This window comes from Streptopelia decaocto, assembly GCF_964273445.1.
Source record: "Streptopelia decaocto genome assembly, chromosome: 11".
NCBI classification, from domain to species: Eukaryota; Metazoa; Chordata; class Aves; order Columbiformes; family Columbidae; genus Streptopelia; species Streptopelia decaocto.
In genome coordinates this window covers 11,318,417-11,338,797 of record NC_138666.1, presented here as the reverse complement: position 1 = coordinate 11,338,797, position 20,381 = coordinate 11,318,417, and the positions used below count along the sequence as shown (strand labels likewise).

The 20,381-nt window shown below is 41.1% G+C and overlaps 2 protein-coding genes across 2 annotated transcripts in view; one reads left to right on the top strand and one right to left on the bottom strand.

Annotated features, from left to right (window-relative positions):
* The window catches only part of COG4 (component of oligomeric golgi complex 4), a 371,279-nt gene that overhangs the window by 99,217 nt on the left and 251,681 nt on the right, over positions 1-20,381 (top strand). The gene's annotated exons all lie outside the window — the stretch shown is intronic.
* The window catches only part of GLG1 (golgi glycoprotein 1), a 79,175-nt gene that overhangs the window by 33,083 nt on the left and 25,711 nt on the right, over positions 1-20,381 (bottom strand). Inside the window, exons 2-4 of the mRNA XM_082062919.1 lie at positions 7,883-7,915; positions 5,184-5,270; positions 2,579-2,794 (exon numbers count right to left, since the gene is read on the bottom strand). Coding sequence (XP_081919045.1) covers positions 2,579-2,794; positions 5,184-5,270; positions 7,883-7,915 — 336 coding nt within the window. The remainder of the gene's footprint in view (positions 1-2,578; positions 2,795-5,183; positions 5,271-7,882; positions 7,916-20,381) is intronic.

The following is a 20,381-nucleotide window of genomic DNA, read 5'->3' as shown; positions in this document are numbered from 1 at the left end:
TGTGCGCCACCCACAAGATTGATAAAATCCTGGACATGACCGGGATCAGGAAAGCAGCTCATTCTGATAGAAAGTCCAAGAAGAAAAGCTCCGTTGTAACTACCAATTTCAATTTAAAACTAGATCCCTATTGCATGAAGACAAAGCAAGCTTGAAATACCAGGAGACTGAATTCACTATAAAGCACAACAGCCAATTAGAAAGGTGACTGAAACTACTATTAAATATTTCTCCATTAACTGGGGGGGGGGGGGGGCGGCACGGTAGGGAGAAAAAAAATCAACCCTACAACAGACATATTACAAAACTTAATGCTTTCAAATGACACATCTACAGCCTTTCTGCATTATAGAGCAAAATCAAGTCTCCAGTCAGATCAAGACTTCTAAGCTGTATTTTTATTGCTCTTACAGAGCAGAAAAACAGCAAGAAACATGGAAAAGAAAGCACAGAAAACACCACATCAGAAGCAACAAACCCAGCATGAATAGAATTCAGTTAGGAAGTAGAAAGCAAACTAAAACAAAAAAAGGAAGTATAGAAAATGAAAATTGTTAGCTAACAGAGGGGCTTCAAGAAGCAATGTAATTCCAGAATACCTACTGAAGTGCCTTTTACAGTTAAAAAAGCCAGTTTATCCTGATTACTATGATGAAACCATCATACTGCAATCTACTAGCAGCCTGATGTAGATGGAGTCAGTGTCCAGCAGTGCTTACCTCCATTAAAAAAACAACAAAAACAAAACAAAGAGATTAATCTCTTCCCCCATCTTCCTCCTCAGGTGTCCAAGTCCTATTTATTAAATTCACAGTTACATTCACTCATACAAAAGGGTAATGACTGTTTCTCTACAGGCAACTCCCAGAAGCTAGAGCATGGAAATAAAACTTGAACCAGCAGCTGATGGGAGTATATTAGATGAGATTTCTCCAAAGCACAAAACGGATAGAACAGAACAAAAGAAATGCTAGCATAGCCATTTATAGCTGTTTCCATAGCAGTATAAAATACTTCAATTGCTTTAAGTGCCAAGGATGACAGTATAACAAAAGACATCATACAACAGGCTGCAACGCTTTCACAAACCAAGGCAAAATACTCTGGGTTGGGTACCAAGACTGTGAGGAATATGCATAAACCACACTAACGCCAGTAAAAGGTTGGTTAGCGGTTCGCTTTGCTATTACACAGAAACACGATGACCCAAAGTTTGCGTTTGCTTCCCTCTCCCAGACACATGGTGACCTGAACCCCCTCGGCCATCCCCACCTTCGGCCCATCTGAACTTCAGCGAGCGACACGGTGGTTACACAGTCACCCATAGAAGCTGCCAGCACTGGGTTCACTTCTACAAGATGAGATTTGGATATGGCTCATGAAATCCATGCTTCTGTTCCCTCCAGGGCTACCACCAGTATTTTAATGAATTTTAATTCAGTCAGGCTACAAGTAATAAGTACACCTGACAAGCAGGATTCCCATATTACTCTTCTGATTCTATACTGACTGTTAAAAGTAATTTCTGATTTCATGAGGTCCTTCAGGCCAGGATTAGAAAAGAACCTTTGCTTTATGGAGAAAGCAAGTTACTCAGCTGTTACTAGTCTGTACATGTGGTGTCTGCAAGTTCCTTCCACTCTTGTTCTTGAAAGCAAGTACTTTTTTTGATTTCCATTGTTCAGCTAAGTCTTCTGGAATACACTAACACTTCAGTTTAATACACTACAGATGTGAAGCTGCTTACAGCAGCTAGGAAAATTTTTTTTTCAAAATACCAAAAAGTGATTTTTTTAAAAATCTTTTCACCTCATTAATAGCTGATAAGCTAATTTTCACTTTAATAAAAAAAAAAACGTACAGTAAAAGCAGCCACTCATTCCTGCAGCACCCACATTAGCTGTGCTGAAGAAGATGGGGAAAGTGCATTGAAAATAACCCACATCTAGTCAGCACAAACTGTTATTTGCATCAACCTCTGCTTAAGTCTCATGTGGCAAAAGAACATTGATTTAGTAAAACCAGTACAGTATTAGTAAGTCTGTACCATCAAAATGTGACACTAGGTACATGTGCCCTTCAACCATTTTCAGGTGGGCAGGGGAAGGGGGAAGCGAACAGATTAAAGCTCTTGGTCCTATCAACTACAGCTTGAGAAAGCAGAAGGGGTTAATGCAAAGACCACATCACCTTGACCTTCCTGCATCAGACCTGACTGGACTGTGAAATAAGCCTAGCAATAGGTCTGCTTAAATCTATTGTTTGGATTCATCGTATTGAGTCAAGCCTGACAGAGCGTGATCAAAAAGACAACTACCTGTGAGGTGACCTGTGGTGTGGGAAGGAAAGACAAATTAAAGTCGTCTCTGAACAGCAGTCCATCATAGAGGAACGAATGCATATTTATTAAAAAGAACTACACAGAATCAGGACATCACCCTTTTCAGACAGATAAAATATGCCATGTATTTTCTCAGTTGCAAGTAAGGTAATAATACTATTGCAGAGTCTTCACATAAGTTTCCTTAAGTGAAGGACTTTTACAAGCTTATTGACAATCTACATGTTCTCTGGATACCTTTTCTCCAGGTCGAATGCTGCCACATTTCAGGAGATTGATGTCAGCCTTGCAGTCATCCATGAAGCCACAGATCAACCGATAATCACTGAAGATAATGGCTGTCATTTTAGTGATGTACTGATGGCACTGGTATTCAGTGATGTTGCCTCTGTGATCCACCAAACATGACACCAAGAAGCCTCTACCAACTGGTTCATCTGCACACTCCTTGATCTGTTAAAAAAAAAAAAAAATTAAAAAAAGGAAAAATGAAAAAAGAAAAAAGAATAAAAGTGCAGTGGCTGCAGCTACTGAATTTAACCTTAAAAAAAAAATCCTCAAAGTAACTTGCATGTGTAGCTTCAAAATCTGCTGGTAAAGAAACCCTCGAGGCTTTAGTTTGATTTGCAGTAAGTCAGAATAGTTGAAAATATTTCAGAAATGAGAAATGCCTCGTGTGCCAGTATCTGAAGAAAGCAAACACAGCGACCTTGGGGATTATAAACCCTCTTGCTTAATAATCATCTTTCATAATAATCACATTGAACCCTTGCAATCAAGTGGATTTGTAGGAAAAAATGCTAGTTTGACAAACCTTTATTTAGAAAGCTGAGAGTATTACAACATCACTAAATCATACTTGGACCCCATTAGCCACCTGACCTCATACAATATAACATTTTGGCTAGAAGTGAGACTGATTCAAAAGTCAACACGATATATATTGAACTGTTTATAACTTGCTGGAAGCTGAAAATTACTATAAAGGAAAATCCTCAAATTATTTTTATCAGGCTCTTATAGGGAGTGATTGTTGATACTAAACCATTTTGCTCCATGGTCCAACAAAAATAAAAATCTTGGCTAACAGAAGCTGAAAGCTGTGCAGGGATTGGAAAAGCAGTGTACATGAACAGACAGGTCCCCAGTATAAGTCCCAGCCCGCACTGCTCAGGGAAGCAGACAGTGAGGCCAAAACCATCACCTTTTGAAGTCCAAGAAGCAGGCAGTTTTGACAGCATCTTTCCGAAGCAAGTGGAAAACATGGTTGCTTATCAGTTAAGGATGCTCCCCTAGGAATCTTGTGACAGGAGCAGTGCAGTGCCTTGCTCCAAGGACCGCTGAGTTTACACAGATTCTTTTTAACCCTGGGAAGCCCATGTTGAAATACCTGCCCAGTTCTGGTGCCCCCTGTTCAGGAGAACACTGAAAACTGCAGCCACAGTAACACAGAAAGCAGGCTTGACAGCCAGACGCTGAAGTTCAGTGGTGACAGTTTTCAAGCAACAGATACGTGAGTTGACTTGAATCACATCAAAGATTTGTTCCTGTACAAATATTGAAAGGCTCATCAATCTAACAGGAGATCCATGACAATCAATAATCCAGGAGGGTTCAGGTGCCAAGCAAGGGCAGCACTAAGGGAACAGGCAAACAGGCAGGGAACCACTTCATCAGTTCTCAAACAAGTTGGAATCTTTATATAGAAAAATTTTTAAAATGGAGAACCATCTCTAGAAAAATATATTCCAACTTAAACACAAATTACACCAGGGCATCCTGTGACAAACTCACACAGGTCAGACTAGATGAATAAAACAGATCTCTCCTGCCTCAGCTGATGAAGCCACTACTTTCTATATAATAAAAACATGCAACATTTTAAAGACCATTATTTGAATGCAGATGTAGGTTGGTAGAACCTTTTGTATTTAATCTATATAGCTATTAGAAAAATATGCCTACTAAGGTCAATGTAATTGTTATAGATAAAGCATAAAATATATTCTGAAACAAAACCACATTTGATTCATTGCAGAGTGAAAGGGAGAGAGTGGAGCAAGCTTCCTCTGAGAAAGCTGCATCTTAGGTTTGGCTTTATTTCAGCTCAAGTGCCACGAGCCAAACCAGCACACAACGGCAACATGTGTTTTTTGGGAGAGCCTGGCTTTGGAAAGAGCCCCAGAGCTCTATGGCCTGAGCCAGTGAACTGCGTAAAAGACCAAGCAATCACATTATTGCCTGGCTGCTTCTGAAACAACCACCATTATCTGGTAGCCAACTATAATTCTAGATGAAAATTCTTGTCAGAACTTATAAAATCACAACAGCTGAGAAAAAAAAAAATGATATTTAAATCTACATTTAGCTGATAAAATTGAAGATGAACTTTTCAGAATGTACCCAGTTGGGACAGTCACCAATTCACCAAAGACTTCTACTAGAAATTACTCTTCTAGTTGTATTTTGTTCTTAATACAAAGCAATACTTAAAATTAGAGCTCAGTCACCAACAAGAAAACACCTACCTGTTAGTATGAACTAAGAATACTACAAATGTTAGTTTTAGAAAGTAGCTTAGAAATATTTTTTAAAATCAGTGGAACAGTTTATGCACCTGCCTCAGTATTAAGTATCAGAAGATAAAACATGAGGCTATTGTTACTAATGCATCTTTTTTTTTTCTTTAAATAAAAAGCACTCAACAAATGGCAAGATACATATGCCTAGTAATTTGGCATGTACAACTAGAGCGTCCCCAAACCCCAAATTATTTGCACAGTAATTCACTATCACAAAGAAATGAAAAAACCCCTTAGTGCCACGATATCTCCTGGCTTACCTCCGCAATAGTGGACTTGCAGACTTCTCTGGCCACGGATTCAAACTTCGGATCTGTAGTCAGGTTCAGTTTGTAGTTCCACAAGAGCTATAGAAAGAGCATTTGTAGAAAGGGAGTTTAATTGTTTGCCATGGAGAATGGCAAATGTTTTGCTTCAGAAAAGAATGAAACATCGTTTATTCCCAATCTGTATTGTCATCTTTCTAGAGTGCAACAATCAATGCAAAGTCTCCTAGACAACAACTTTGTCCCTTCGTTTCTGCAGTCATTTTCTGACTTTGAACAAATTCAGAATGTTAACAATCTCTCCATAAGGTCGTGAGCTGACTCATTAAAAGGAATTATATCTAATAAAGACAATTTCATAACTGAAAGGATAAAACAATGAAAACTCTAACTTGTGACCTGCAGCATATTTAGCAACATGTTTAGCCCACTGCATCTTTCTGTGCCATGGCTCATCTGCCAGATGCAAATGATGTAACAGAAACAAAGTCCTCTATTTGAGCAGATTTTATGCTGAAAAACTAATAAAAGCCTAGCAAAAAAGGAAGGAGGACAATGCAGCTGGTCCCTTATTCACTTCCTTCTGCAAGGGGCTGTGACCAGACAATTTTTTGGATGCAAGTATATTTCAAACCTATGGGAGGTTCTCTCTCTTGCTAAGCATGATGATACATGGGAGGGTAAGGATGACAGCTCTTCTAGGAGCCAGTGATTAGCTCATGTAGGAGCCTGGATGTGTTGGGTCATCGTGCAAGAATCAATCTTGGGCAAGTCACGCTCTGCAGATATATGCGCATCCCAGATATCTTCCTGAGGCACCATAAAATAAAAACACAGGGTAAGACAGCAAAAACTCGGCAAATTAATAGCTGAGGTGTTGCCCAAGAAAAGCTCTACTAGCTCATCTGTTTTTTCTCTAGAAACTTAAATCACATTTAAACATTTTTCATTAATAAAAAGATTAAATAGTTTTAAAATTTCATTTCAAATACTCTGCCTTTGTGAAAGAAACATCAAATTAGTATCAAGAAGACAAACAGTTTGGTCAAAATTTATTGTGGAGTTTCAATTGTACACAAAATGCTAAGAAAACACAAACATGCTCATAAACAAGGAAAGCAGTTTTACATCATCTCCAAGAGGGTGGAAGCACACAAAGGGAAGTAAAAATGGAATCAGCACAGCTACACTGCCTTCCACACCTCATATTCACAGAGGTGTGAAAAGTTAAAAAAGGAGATGATGAGATTGCAGCGTAATTCAGAGAGAGCAAGGAGTTGATATATATATATTCAGGTTTGATAGATACATGTGAATAAACAGGGAACGTGTCCTCATAAAGAGTGTTCTGGACTTCTGCCAGGCAGGATCAGAAGGACAAGAATAAAGTCCAACACTGTAAGAATACCCCAATACATTTGTGATCTTGAACTTGAATCTCAAAATAGAGATGCTCTCTAAAGGAAAGGAGGATGGTTAAACCTGCAGCTTAAAAATCCAGATTTTAGCACTAGGTAGTGTTTTCCCAGATGATCAGCAGCTGTACTACCAAAGATTGCAGAGACAGGCAAAGAAAGCATCTGGATGCGAGATGCCCCTCTGTAATCCAGCTTTTGATCACTCCCCTTCAATTTCTGCCTGGGAAAATGAGACTTTGCCCACATGTCCTATTCCTGAATGGTTCCTACAATCCACAGCAGCCCAACATCTGCCTGGTGGCAGAGACATTGTTATTTAATCCAGCAGAGGAAAGGTCTAACTTTGATTTCTAGAATTCTCCACTTCTTTTTCATTCAGGTAATTTCTGTTGGCACATTTAAACGGCACAACAGAGAATTACAGCTGCCATGCAGTCAGGCAGCGCAGTGCTAAAGGTTAATTTATAAACACAGTTGGAAATTACTAGTTGTACAGCATGGCTGGATTTCATTTCTGGAACAGATCTTCCAATAATAAACCAAAATACAGCTTCTCAAGCATCTGAAACCAAGACTGTCATTAAGGCATGCACCTGTCTGTGTGTGTCCAAGGCTAACCAAACAATTCAGCATCTTGATAAGGTGTATTCTAACAGAATGCAAATGAGAGAAGCCAAAGGAAATCTAATACCAACCTTAGCTCTGAATATATATATATATATATATATATATATATATATTTTAGAGTCTCGGGATTTTAAGAGTCAGCTTGACTGGCTAACAGTTCGTTCACTGTTAAACAGAGTGCTGAGACGAAATCTGTTCTAAAACCAGCCAAGTGGTTCAAACTGCCTCTAAACATCACACCCCCACAGCATTTTCCAAGCGAGTCTAGGAATTTAGATTTAGCAGCTGTGAAAGTAATACAGAAGCCTTTAACAGCTGAAATTAAGAGTTTAAATTCAGTGCTGCTCACATCTTTCCCAAAAGGAGCACATCATATTGCTCCCAGTAACTCACAGGAACCACCCCCCAACTACGAAATAGGAAAGACGTCTGCTGTCCTCCTCCAATATACAAGTACAGTTTATACAGCTCTTAGATAATGTTCCAGTCTGAAGTCTCCAGGTAAGACCACAGAGCAGGGGCATCAAACTCATTTTCACTGGCAGCCACATCAGCCTCACGGTTGCCTTCAAAGGGCCGAATGTAATTTTAGGGCTGTATAAATGTAACTATTCCTACAGAAACTGAACAAAACCAAGCGATACTTACATGATTGCAGTCTGAAGAGATTTCATTATCTGGCTGAAAAGAGAAAAAAAAGAATGTCAGTTCACTACTGATGTGATGCATTTAACACATAGAAGAGTATAAGCTTATAGAAACTAACATACTGTCAACACATTTTCATTTTAAGAAACAATTTGACGAAGCAATAGAAAATTTTAAAACCTGCAAAATAAAAGTGATGACATCTAAGTACCAAAAAGATCAAAACAACAGGTACTTTACAAACAATGCTGTCTGAATGCTACAGAACACAAATGACACAAGAGTAACAGCATTTATGCAGACTCTGCAAAAACATAATGAACGTGCTTGTGTTTGGCTCAATTGCCCGAACGTAGAAGGTAAAAAAATTGAAGATGTGATAGTAAAGTTTTAAAGAAAAATAAGTTTTATGCATACAACTGTCAGACAAAGGTAGGACTCACTTCCCTCCCACAGATTAAAGCGTTCATATTCCCCATTTGAGAAGCAATGTCCTTTCTTTCAGCTGTGCCAAAGGGGCTGGTCCAAAGCAGCCCTAAGGCACCTTCAACCACAAGAAAGTAGTAACATCTGATATTCATGCATCATTTCAAAATATTTGCTATATTCTTTATTTTATAGTAATGCAAGTTCCGCTACGTCCTCTCAACAATCCAACCAACAAGTCCCAACACACAGCCTGCACCAGACCAGGCAGCGTGTTAAAGAAACACCCACGCTCGCCCAGGAGCCGCTTTGGATAGAAATGAGCTGCAAACCACTCTGTCCTTCCAGTCACGGCAGCTCCCGCAATGGAGAACTCCTTGAAAGAGGTTAATCATACAAATCCCTATCTCATCTCTGTACCAAAACAGCACAAACACAGGACAAAATCACCTGCCCATCATACACACAGAAAAATCAACCCCAACTCAAAGTCTCTGCTTTCACTGATATTTAAGATGCCAGACATGCTCTAAGAGCCACAGACACTCAGAACCACTCAAAGCTTAAACACATCATTGACACTAACATGTTAGACCTCAGATATTTGACATAAGAGAACTGGCATTTCATCAGTTTGGGAAGTAAGCAATCTACATCGCAATGAGTTCTTCAGTGCAGCGCTGCTTTGGACAGCACAAGCACAACTTTATGGGAGGAAAAAAAAGAGCACAGCAAATGTTTCCAAGTCCTTAATTACAGCCATTATTAACTAAAGCACTTTTATTTTGCATAGCAGGAAGTGGCGGAAATTACCTCCCCACTTAGAACATAAAAAAGAAAACTGTACCTGAAGGACCACAGTAATTAATTGCAGTTTGGTTAGACTGCGACCATCTAAAACCGTATCTCCCAAAGTCATAATAAATTTGAAAATTAGGATATCAACTTTTTTTTTTGAAGGCTTGCAGATGCCTGCTCATTATCCTCACACTGCAGAACTGATTCTCACAACTGAAAATTACGATGACATGCGAATTACACTATTTTAACACAGCCTCTAAAGTACAACCCTATCATGACTTACAAGGTGTTTTTTCCTTAATTTTCTGCACCCATCCTAATCATTCAGCAATAGAGTGAGGTTTTATACTAAGCTAATTTTAAAAGCTGAGAGTCAGAATGCCCTCCACTGAAGCTGCTGTCTCAGTCTTTTAGTCAAGGATAGTTTCTTTATGAAAATATATAGGCTATCACTGTAATTTTCTAGAGAACAGGACTCACTAACACATCTGCAAGCAGAAGAATTTGTAAGGGCCAGAGAGCACTGTACCAAAACCCTTCCTGGTTGCATCCTCTAACCTAGTAACCTTTGCTTCAGATCCACCAAAGGTTAAAGCTCAGGTTTTCTGGAAAGATGAGCCCAAGAAGATAGCAGACTGGTTCCCACTGACTTGGGAAGCTTAAACAAGCTTTTCTTGAAATATACAACATTAAAATACTGCACATTGAAATACCAGCCTTTCCGGTGCTCTGCAGCAAACCTCAGCTCTGAGAAACCAAACCTTACTCTTCTGAGAAGAGTCATCGAAGTTAAATGGGACCTTAACTAAGCTTTAGTACAGCAGCCATTCACAGTTCAGTACTTAAACACGGAAAAGTACAAGATCTAGCCAATAATCCTTTAGACGTGGAACAAGATGACCACCTGCTAGCTAGAAGTTGTGATCCTTCTTCCCTCTTACCTTTGCAAGTGTAACAGAGGTGGGTTCAGTGGCAACGCTGATCTGCTTCCCCACATTGAAGTAAAGCCAAAAGAGAGAAACGATCCTTTTTATTTTGTGTCTGATAAAATGAAGGGCTGAGTTTGAGGACAGGGGAAAAAACCTCCCCAGTGCAACCCACACTAGTTCTGCCTTTCTAAGGAGGTGATCTGTGGTCCTTTATCCACTACATGCCCCCCAATAAACCTTCCAAACAAGAGCAGTTTCAGAACAATACACTTGTGTTGTAAGAGTCATGAGAAAAAAGGTAAATTTCAAATTATCACTAAGAGAAGTTGAGCAGCAAGAAAAGCTGCACTGTGTCATTCCCACATGGTGAGCTTGAGGAATACGGATGCTCAGTGACCCCTGGGACAGGGGGAAGGAGGAGAGCAGCCCAGACTGGTACCACGTGCTAGACAAGGATTTTTATGATAGAAAGCTGATGGCGAGGAGGATGTTCCACCGATTAGTGAGGGAGAAGGACTCCTCTTATATCTCCTAATTGAAGGATTAAAAATAGACTTTACAGAAAGTAGGTGTGCCTCTGGGCTCACAGAAGCTTTTGCTGTTTAGCAGCTTCGGTGAGAACATATTGCCTCCCTTTGCAGTTCTCTAAAAAGCTCTCCAAACTCCTTCGAGCACTAACACTCACATTCCAGAGAACGAACACCACTTCCTACCTCCCAGGAAAGGCAGAGTTTAGAACAAGTACCAGCTATAAGAAAACCTAAACAGCAAAAACATTTCCTTCCATTCAATAACATACAACAGGCACAAATCATACCCTGTTAGCATTGTGAACTCTAAACAGAAATTCAAAGGTTTGTGTGAAGTCACCACCAGACTATGAGGTTGTCAACACCGCTATGTTTAAAAGTGCCTTTTCTCATCCACCAGATCTCAACTCGCCAAAACAAGCCGCGACAGCCATCCCTTTCCTAAATCTCTGTGCTTCAGTGGTGACATAAAACTAGGTCAAAACTATACAGCAAATGAGCAACCCACCACCAGCACCCAGGCTCAAGGAGGCACAAGGCGCTGGTGTTCTAGCTTCAGAAACGGACCATCATCCTGCTGGTTCCCAGCAATACTTCTCTAGTCATAGCTGTATCAGGAACTAGTGTCGTGTCACCATCTAGAGAAGAGATCACTGCTTGGGGTACAATTACTGTCAGCCCCGCAGCTTGAGTCAGAGCCTCTCTCAGCTGTGTATACAAAACAGACTTGATTTGGTGTCATTTCACCACATCCTAAAAAAAAAAAATAATAATTCACACCATTGTATTTTGAAAACCAAGGTAAGAATCCTAATCAACTACTGTGGATGAAACTCAAGGTCTTGGGAGAACTCTCTGCAGGGATTATTTTAATCACCAGCAGCTGCTTGACTCTCCTTTGCTCCCTTGCAAGCATCATGCAAACAGAAGAGTTTGAAGTCAACCACACAAGTGCCTTTATTCCCAGATTTTAATCCCTCCTTACAGCAGAACAGGGGAAGACAGCACATGTTTCCACTATTCTTCTCAGGCAAGCATAACAGTTCACTTGCTGAAAAGGACTAGGTATATCCCAGATTCTAACTACAGATAATCTTCAGGTATTGAAAACAAGACTTTGGACCCACTCAGGCAAAAAATACCAAGAACCAGCATGGAGCAAATGAGCAAAATACAACAGCAATTGGCTTGTGGATGGGAGGAACCAAGTAGACCTTCTCTCCATAAATTCAGGAACAGATCGCAAAAAGATCAGGCAGGACAATTAGGAAAGCATGTTAATTAAAGCAGCTACCTTCTGATGAAAGACGGGGTATGCAGAAGCCCAGACAATGAGCGTTCCCCAGTTTATTACACTGTCATATGTGCAATACACTACAAAGGATGGTGCATACGGAGACACAGTACAGGCAGCTCATGGTTCCCAGCCACACCATTGAGGTTTTCCACTCTGACCTAAACAAACACACTTATTACTAATATCTGTTGAGAAACAGTAGAGCGGGCCTGCTGACCGGAGAGCTAACGAGGAGGCTATTAAGCTGATAAAGGGAAAACTGATTTCTTAGCTGTGTCCTTCACACAGGTCACAGGGATCCCTTTGCACTGAACACACCCAGCCAACACAGCAAACTCACAATAAACCAATTCAATCTGCAGGTTATCAAGCTATCCTGATCCCTTCCCAAGGCAACCACTAGAAATGATTCTGCAGAAGAATCTGTGAAAACAAGAGCAGATACAGTAGTCTAGGCAAGAATCAACACAGCTTTTGTAAAAGAAAAAACACACATCACACAGCCACCCATGCTTCAAACCTACTGAAACATCCTGGAGTTCTGTGCCAACAAGCATATGGCTACAGTAATGCGTTTTCACACATCCTGCAATCCTGGAAGAGTCATGTGTGATAAAAAAGTTAAAACCAGCGATAATTTAAGTTCAAAACAAATGAGAAGACTTCACAATTTAATTACACATTCAGTGAGCAATGAAAGTTAAACTTGTTAAGCTGAGCTTGAAATATTATCTAACGCCACTGAAATGTTGGAACTAAAACCAAACCCAATGCTGTCATGTCAGCAAAAAACACCTACACTTTCCATTCTTTGAAAAAGCCAGTTTTATCATGCAAAATTATAAAGATCCGAGCTTCCATATACTTTGGTTATTGTACATAAATAATTTTCCCCCACTTACAAACAGCCAAAGTCTGCAATGCTGAAAATCATTCAACCAAACAATGATTTCCAGATTGGTTAGGCACTCCTAGTTTACGTAAACTTAACAAGTTATACACAAACGCCTAACAACCACCTCCAAAACATACACAGAACTTAGCCTGTGAAAGTTAAATTATCAAGACACACAGCAATTTCGTTAGCCACCCCCCACACACAAAAGCACAAGTAGCAAATCACCTCAGACACCAAATTCTGCAACTGTTTTTCACTGGTTTAACTGAATTCTAGATTCCACAAACTTTTCTGTCTAGGCTGACATTTTATATCCTCCATGGGTATGACACCGTGAAGACACATGTTCATTCAGGAAAGAGATCACAAAGCAAGATCAGAAAACCCAGCATAACACGTTGTCTGTTCTGCTGACCCAGCAGCCAGGGAAAAAGGGGCCAAGGATGAACTGGATCATGTCCACTGGTACTTTGAGGATCCTGTGTTCAGCATCTGCTTCAAACACCAACAAAGTTCGGCACATTTTACACTTTGCTATGTAGGTTTGATAATTTGTCAACAGAATTTTAGTAATTGTCACATTTTGCTTGTTTCACATTTGCTTGCAGTCTTCAGCAGGCTGTGTGCCTTTCCTCCACAGCAGAGATCCCTCCCTGTGCAAATACCAGAGGTAGTAAAATGACAGAAAACGCTCAAATTTTAATTCTGATGCATCAAAAGCAACCACAGATCATGCTGCAATTAAAGGAAACACACTAATTCCACTCACCTAACAAGCCAAATACCTTTGCTGGTTATTTCTTACCAGCAGATGATTCTCTCCCTGCTGGCTGATCCTGTGCAAAGCTGCAAGGCAGGTGCTGGGAGGCACAATGCTGCACATGCCAGGCTCTGCAAACAGCCTCTCGCACAAGCTGTTCTCGTCCCTGCTGCTCCTGTCCCCCTCTGTGGGGGAGTCTCAAGCCCTTAGGCCCCCTTAGCAGGGACCTTTCTCATTTCAATGCTGATCCACGCAACACAGCATGTTCTAAGAGTTGGCACGATCAAAGCAAACTCATCCCAGATGTTTGTTTGTTCTTCCCTTGGTCCCGTCTTCCTCCTCTTGGAGATTTTCCAGCCAGTCCCAATGCGTTGTGGAAGAAGACAGACCCTGAAATTATGTGTTTGCCACAGAAGTTTGGCAGCACTCTTAGCACATATAATGTTTCCCGTAACACTCCTCCACAACAGAGCTCTGCTACTAAGCATAGCACCGACAACAAGCCGCCGATCCACCCAGAAAGTTTCAGGATTTGCTCCTGGAAAGCTCTCTTACAACACTGGCAAAAAACTTCAGAGACTGAAAGGAACGCAGGGATGCTGGCAGTGTCACAAAAGCAGAGGAAAGGAGAAACAGAGCCGTTAGAAGGAGGAGGGTGAAACCACAGAAGGCTGCTTAACCGACCTGATCTCCCACTAATGGTGATGGTGGGGAATCTGCTGCCTTCCTCACCCCTGCTGCTGGCTCCTGCTCGTGGCAGAGGTCAAAACTCAGCAAATAACAGAAAAGCTGTTCACTGTTTGAGAGTTCTCTGCAAGGCTAGTACAAATGGGCTTACGAGGAGTCCCACCAGCACCAGTCACGTTACTGGGAAGGCACAGTGGCATCTCCATCTGCAGCATCAGCCAGTCCATACACCTGTTTAAGCTGTGCTGAGATAACCTACCTCTAGAACTACCTTCCTGGATGACTTAAGCCCAAGGAGAAACATCCCAGAATAACTGAAGAGTATTCCAGTATAGAGGTAAAAACCAACAGCACAGGTTTCAGCAATACTGCACAGTGTCTGCTGGGGGATGCAGAGAAGAAATGAGTGAAGAAAGGAATGGACCTCCCAACAAATAATTCCAGTGCAATGGCTAATGAAAACACTTATTAAATATGTTCACCATCTCTTAGTAAGTAAAATTTAATCACTTATTCTTGATACAGAGACTTTATATGCTTTGACTGCATGTGCCCTACGGTGCTCCAGGTTGAGTTTAACTTGACAGAAAGCTTCCAAAAAGCCATAAGGAGTTCGTAAGCAAGATTCAGTTTTACACAAAATACAAGGTTCCTGTACATGGCACGGATAAGTGCCTGTCTCCCAAAAGGAACACGTTGTCCTAAACAAACTCCGCTCCTCAGAGAACAATGTTTTGGAACTACAAAAATCCCTTCTAAATTAACTTTGTACAGAAACTAAGAAAAAAGTTCTTAGCACAAGCTCTGCATCCCAACGCACAGGGAAAGCGCAGCACTTAAACGCAGGTTCCAGAGCAAACACTGCTTACTCATCTCCCCACTCCCACAACTTAACAAAGTGTTATTCTGCAAAGCAACCAAGCTCCGACATCCCCCACTTGCAGGGGGCTTCATGACACTACGCCTCTATACTAGAATACTCTTCAGTTATTCTGGGATGTTTCTGCTACCATCACTTGTGTGCTGGAGAGGATCTCTAATGACAACCAGGCTCCCCCACCAAGGGCTCTTGCTTCACTCAGCATAACCAGAATGACACTCTAAACCCTCAACCAGCCAATATTCATATTTCTGTTATTCAACATGTGAGCTCATGACTCAGATTTTCCAGACTGAAAGTTTAAAGATCCCTCCCAAGGAGCATTTTCTTCCCACTCCTTCAACACGGCACTTGTCTCACATCAATCAGAGTCTGTCCTCATGAAGGAGCAATGAGCATCCTGTGCCCATCATTCAGGGGCACGAACAGTGCTGCTTTAATCCTGGTGACTTACATTCATACATTCCACCTCCGAACCAAAATAAGATGAGCATCCAAACAGGTGGGAAGCTGATTCAGCTATTTTTAACTCCTGTCCGCTATTCTGCTTAGAGGCAATAAAAAGCAAATACCTCAAAGAAGTCACTCCAGCCTTAACCACAAACCACAAGAACAGCAGTTTTATTTTGAAGTCTTCCTTCCTTCAGGACAGCAATGAGAGTCCTATTCTTCTCACACCACCTGCCTGAATTCTTTGAGACAAAATAAGCCTTGAGTTACCTCCAGCACAGTTGTCAGTATTTCAGACCAGAGCAATGGAAGCACAACTACTTTTAACGACAGTACTGCCAAGAAGTGCTGGACATTACACATGGATAAAGAGGCCTGCGAAAGCTATTGTTCAATACCCAGCACTAGTCCCTTGCTGTTACAAAAAAAGAACTGTTTTAGCTTTCTGTGTGGCTTATGTCCTCCCAAACTCGCACACAGTATTCAGCATCTCTTCTGTTACCTTGCAATGCCAAAGCGGGGCAAGATAAACTAAAGAACCCCACATGCCAGGTTGGTAGTACTATTACCCTGCATGAGATTTCTTGAAAGCACAGTCTCCTGGACGGGCTGCCCAGGGAAGTGGTTGACTTACCATCCCTGGAATTATTTCAAAGACATGTTGACAAGGTGCACAGTGCCATGGTTTAGTGGTGGACTTGGCAGCGTTACGTTTATGGTTGGACTCAATCTCAAAGGTCTTTTCCAACGTAAATGATTCTATGATTCCGTGACTTTGGCTGTCAGTCCAGTTGCCTTCCTGAGAGATGAAGCATGATGGGGATTTCTCCCTGCAAAGCGGGAGCAGCCTTAGCACAGGTAGTGTTCAGCCACTTCTAACAGCTGGATTTGAAATAAAAGCCAGGAATTTTCTTCAGAAGATCTGCGGGGCCCCAACACATCTCTCACTTCTTCCCCACAGTAATAGGCAGGTGAAGAACAAGAGCTCTGAGCTGGGCAACTTCCTGCTGTTAAAATAAACTCTTCCAGTTCTTCCCACACTTCAGCGTTAACCACAATCACTGACTTTATCACCCCGTATGCATCAATTTTATCACAGTACCAGTCAAGACATGAAAAAACCTATACCACAAATGCTTAACAACCATGCCCTCTCCTTGGCTGCGTCCATCCTTTCTTCATTACAACACTCACAAGCTCACTGAAAAAGATGTAGGTACCACACAACTGCTGGGAAAACCCAATGGTGACCTAAGGCTCCCCAGTGCTAGGGTGACAGTAATTTAAAACATTGTTAGAACACATTCAAACCTAAGTTCATTACGTCAAACATAACACAAGAGCCGAGAAGAGCCACGCTGCACACAGGCTCTTGACTTAACACCACCTACATGGGCCAGAAGTCCAGATTTTAAAATACTTTAAGAGATCAACCTATGTTAGAAAAAAGCTAGACTTGCTACATTAATTAATTCCCCAATTCTCCCAAAGAAACTCCTCTGTTGAAAACTTTCTGGTTATTCAAAATAGCACATCCCATTACGCTAGAGAGGCAAAAGTCACAGAGAGAGGCTGTTATAAGTTCACTTGAGGAACAGCACTGCCTTTGTACACAGTGGGAATACGTGCAAATACGCACAAAGTGTTAATGCATATTAAGGTCTACAGCACAACCCACAACGGCAGCTTGCAAGCAGCCCTGCTCTGCTACAGAGAATTAGGACACTGCCCTGATACGCCAGGACTTCTCCAGCCCTGTAGGAGCTTCTCCCACGAGATCTGTCTTGCTGGATTCTCCCCATCACCTGCTGAACTCAGCAGGAAAAGCCTGTAGACTATTTTGAGGGAGTTCTAGAAACAGCACTCTTCCCTGCTTCCCTGCTTCCCTGCCCTGCTTCCATTTCCAGTCCCTCACATACGGGAAGGACAGCCTGGAAGACACAGGTCCAGTATACCCCCTGCTCCCTACACGACCCTGCACTTCACAAGGCAGGACTGAGCAAATAGCCAACAAAAATCTACCACCAATTTTATGTTTTTTATAAAGAAAAACAATTAGAATGCATTCAGCAGTAAGTTTCAAAACTTTCTAGGGTGGGTGGGTAGAGCATCCATCCTGTTACATGCAAAATTAAACAGCACTAGTTATCTCTTCCGCATTTCTCCTCAGAAACATAAATTATGGTTAAATACAATCTGGGCCAGCCAAAAAACACTGATCAGGATACACCGACCAAAGCCTCAGTTACAAAGAGGTACCCACCACCAGCTTCTCTGACCAAGAAAATGAAGAAATTCAAAAGAGCACAAGGAGCCAGAAAAAGTTGAGTCCCCTCTCACACACTAGAGGACCGAAAAAAGCCCAAGTCCATGTGATGGATGGTAGCACCAGCAACAAGACTGGGCAAGATGCACCAGATTGAGCATTCACGAGGATGCAAGTGAAACCGTGTCACAGGATTGCTGTGTGACAGGGGACCTGTGGTGGGTGCTTCTGCCAGCATGCTGCCATGGTAAACCTTTCCATTCCTTTCCTCTTCTGGGAACTCATCACCGACTGCTGACAAAGGAGCCTTTTCCACACGTGTGGACAAAATGGGGCCTCCGTTACAACTGCATTCAATACCTTGAAGCTAAGGGGCTGAATAGGAACTGACAAAGAATCATTTTTTCTAATCATTAGAAAGAAAAAAAACATCATTTATTCTCAAGTCTCAAAGGTCATGATGATCAGAAAAGTTAGACTAATATATTAACCATTTTTGCATGTAAAACAACTGTTCTGATCCAGTATTTAAGTTCAGTCTTTCAGTTCTACTTTAACAATACTCATCTTCTGCATTTTAATTAAGTTTCCATTTCTATCCAAAAACAGCTTGATGCATGGAAAACTAATTCAGTAGATAATGTCTTGCCATTTTTAAACATTATTAAAAAAAGATAGAAACATTAAGTTGCAGGCATTTAAATAATTACAGATCATATCAATTTAGTCAGGAAATATACCAAGCTTGGCAATAAAAGCTAAAATTAGCTGCAAAATAATATCACCAGACTAGAAAACTCTAGAAAAATTACTGGAGTGTTCAAGCAAGACTGAGATTATTCAAATCTAAGCTTCTTGCTTATTTAAATCAATCTGCCTGGGAGCCACAAAAATTGTGGTAAATTGATTTCCCTAGCATCTGGTTCTCTTTTCGTAAGAGCCACGACATCAGAAAAGAGAAGACCAGAAAGACAAGACGAAATCAGCTGATTCACAACATCGTTAGGCATTCTGCATTCAGACAGATTATACATCACAACATTAAACCAAGTTATAAATGTCTTGGCAAGTAAAGGTAGCCAGGCGGTGACTCACGCGGAAGCCGCTGGGCGCAGCGCTCAGTCCCAGACCACAGCAGCAGCATCGCCATCACAAATGTCATTTTTCCTCTTGCAGTCTCATGCAACGCAGCACAGCTAACACACTTTATTTTCCTTTATTACCTTCATCTCAGCTACACTTCAGCAACGCACACCTAGGTTTTACACGCACAAGTGTATGACGCAGATTTTCAACAAACTTGCAGTGTTCATGCCCTTACTGATGTGAGAAATATAGTAGCGCTTCATTCCTGTTTGGCCAAAAGGTAGAGCACACTATTCCTTCTTGTAAGTCTTATTGAAAAGCACAACATACTTGATTAAATAAATTCTTAGAGCATTTACCTAAAGAATTGTGCTAGTATACATGGCAGCTTGTTTGTAAGCTTGAAAGAGAAGGAAAATTTAAAAAAACCACAATCCTAATGCCGCATCACACAGCAGTTTCCAAGACTTACCCTTTGCCACGACCTAACAGCACAGTCTTCAGCGAGAAAAGCCACTGGGGCTTTTCTTCAGGACTGAGTATTTGTGTCCACCAAATGTAAGTGATTGCTGTCTTTTAGTTTCTCACAGGAGAGCTGCATTTCATATGAAAAGACTTCTCCAGAAACATGTACTGTACACATCTGCACCAATAAGGAAATGAGTCACCAACCCACTGGCAGGCCTGATTCACAGCTATTTAGGAATCTGTGTACAGAATATAGGAGAAAGGCAGATGCAAGCCACAAGTGATTTTAAGAGACTAGATATAAAACACAAGCTAATTTAAATGCATTTTTTTTCCTCCTCTGCTTGAGCGCAATTTCTTCAAGAGCACAGGACGAGCGTGGTATTGCACACAGCCACAGAACTTTTCACCTGGATGAATCATAGTGTTTTCTTTATGTAACTGGAAGACGAGCAAGTTCTAATGTTTATTTTAACCCTGGATAAAATCACTTGGATTTTGTTCAACAGGAAAAAAATCAACATAAGTCTTTACAGTCACTGCTAATGCAAGGTTTCCAAGGGATTAGTAACAAACTACCAAATAAAAATTCTGCTTGCCTTCAGAACATGCAAACAAAAGCCCTGTTACAGGACCAAACCATGTACCTTTCTTCAGTTCACCACACTGATTAAATGATTAAAACAAAGACAACTGCATATACATCTTATTTAAGCTCTGCACTTCCTCATGTGGTCAGATACGGGTTTAAATTAACCTTGTTCCCAGGAGAAGCCTGAGGCGCCAAGCTGCGGCATGCTTCTCCATAGATACTGGTCTTCTCTGCCATAGAAGCTTGGCTTTTAATGCATTTTGTATTTTTGAGAGCTCCTTTCCAAAAAGCACTAGCGTTTTTCAGCTTGAACTGCTCAGCTCAATAGCTATACAGAGCTGTTAAGCCAAGCATTTTGCTTGAAAATTCTGACCGTAATGGTAATATGGAGGATTTAAATTGATACCACGGTAAGCAGCCAGATCAGTA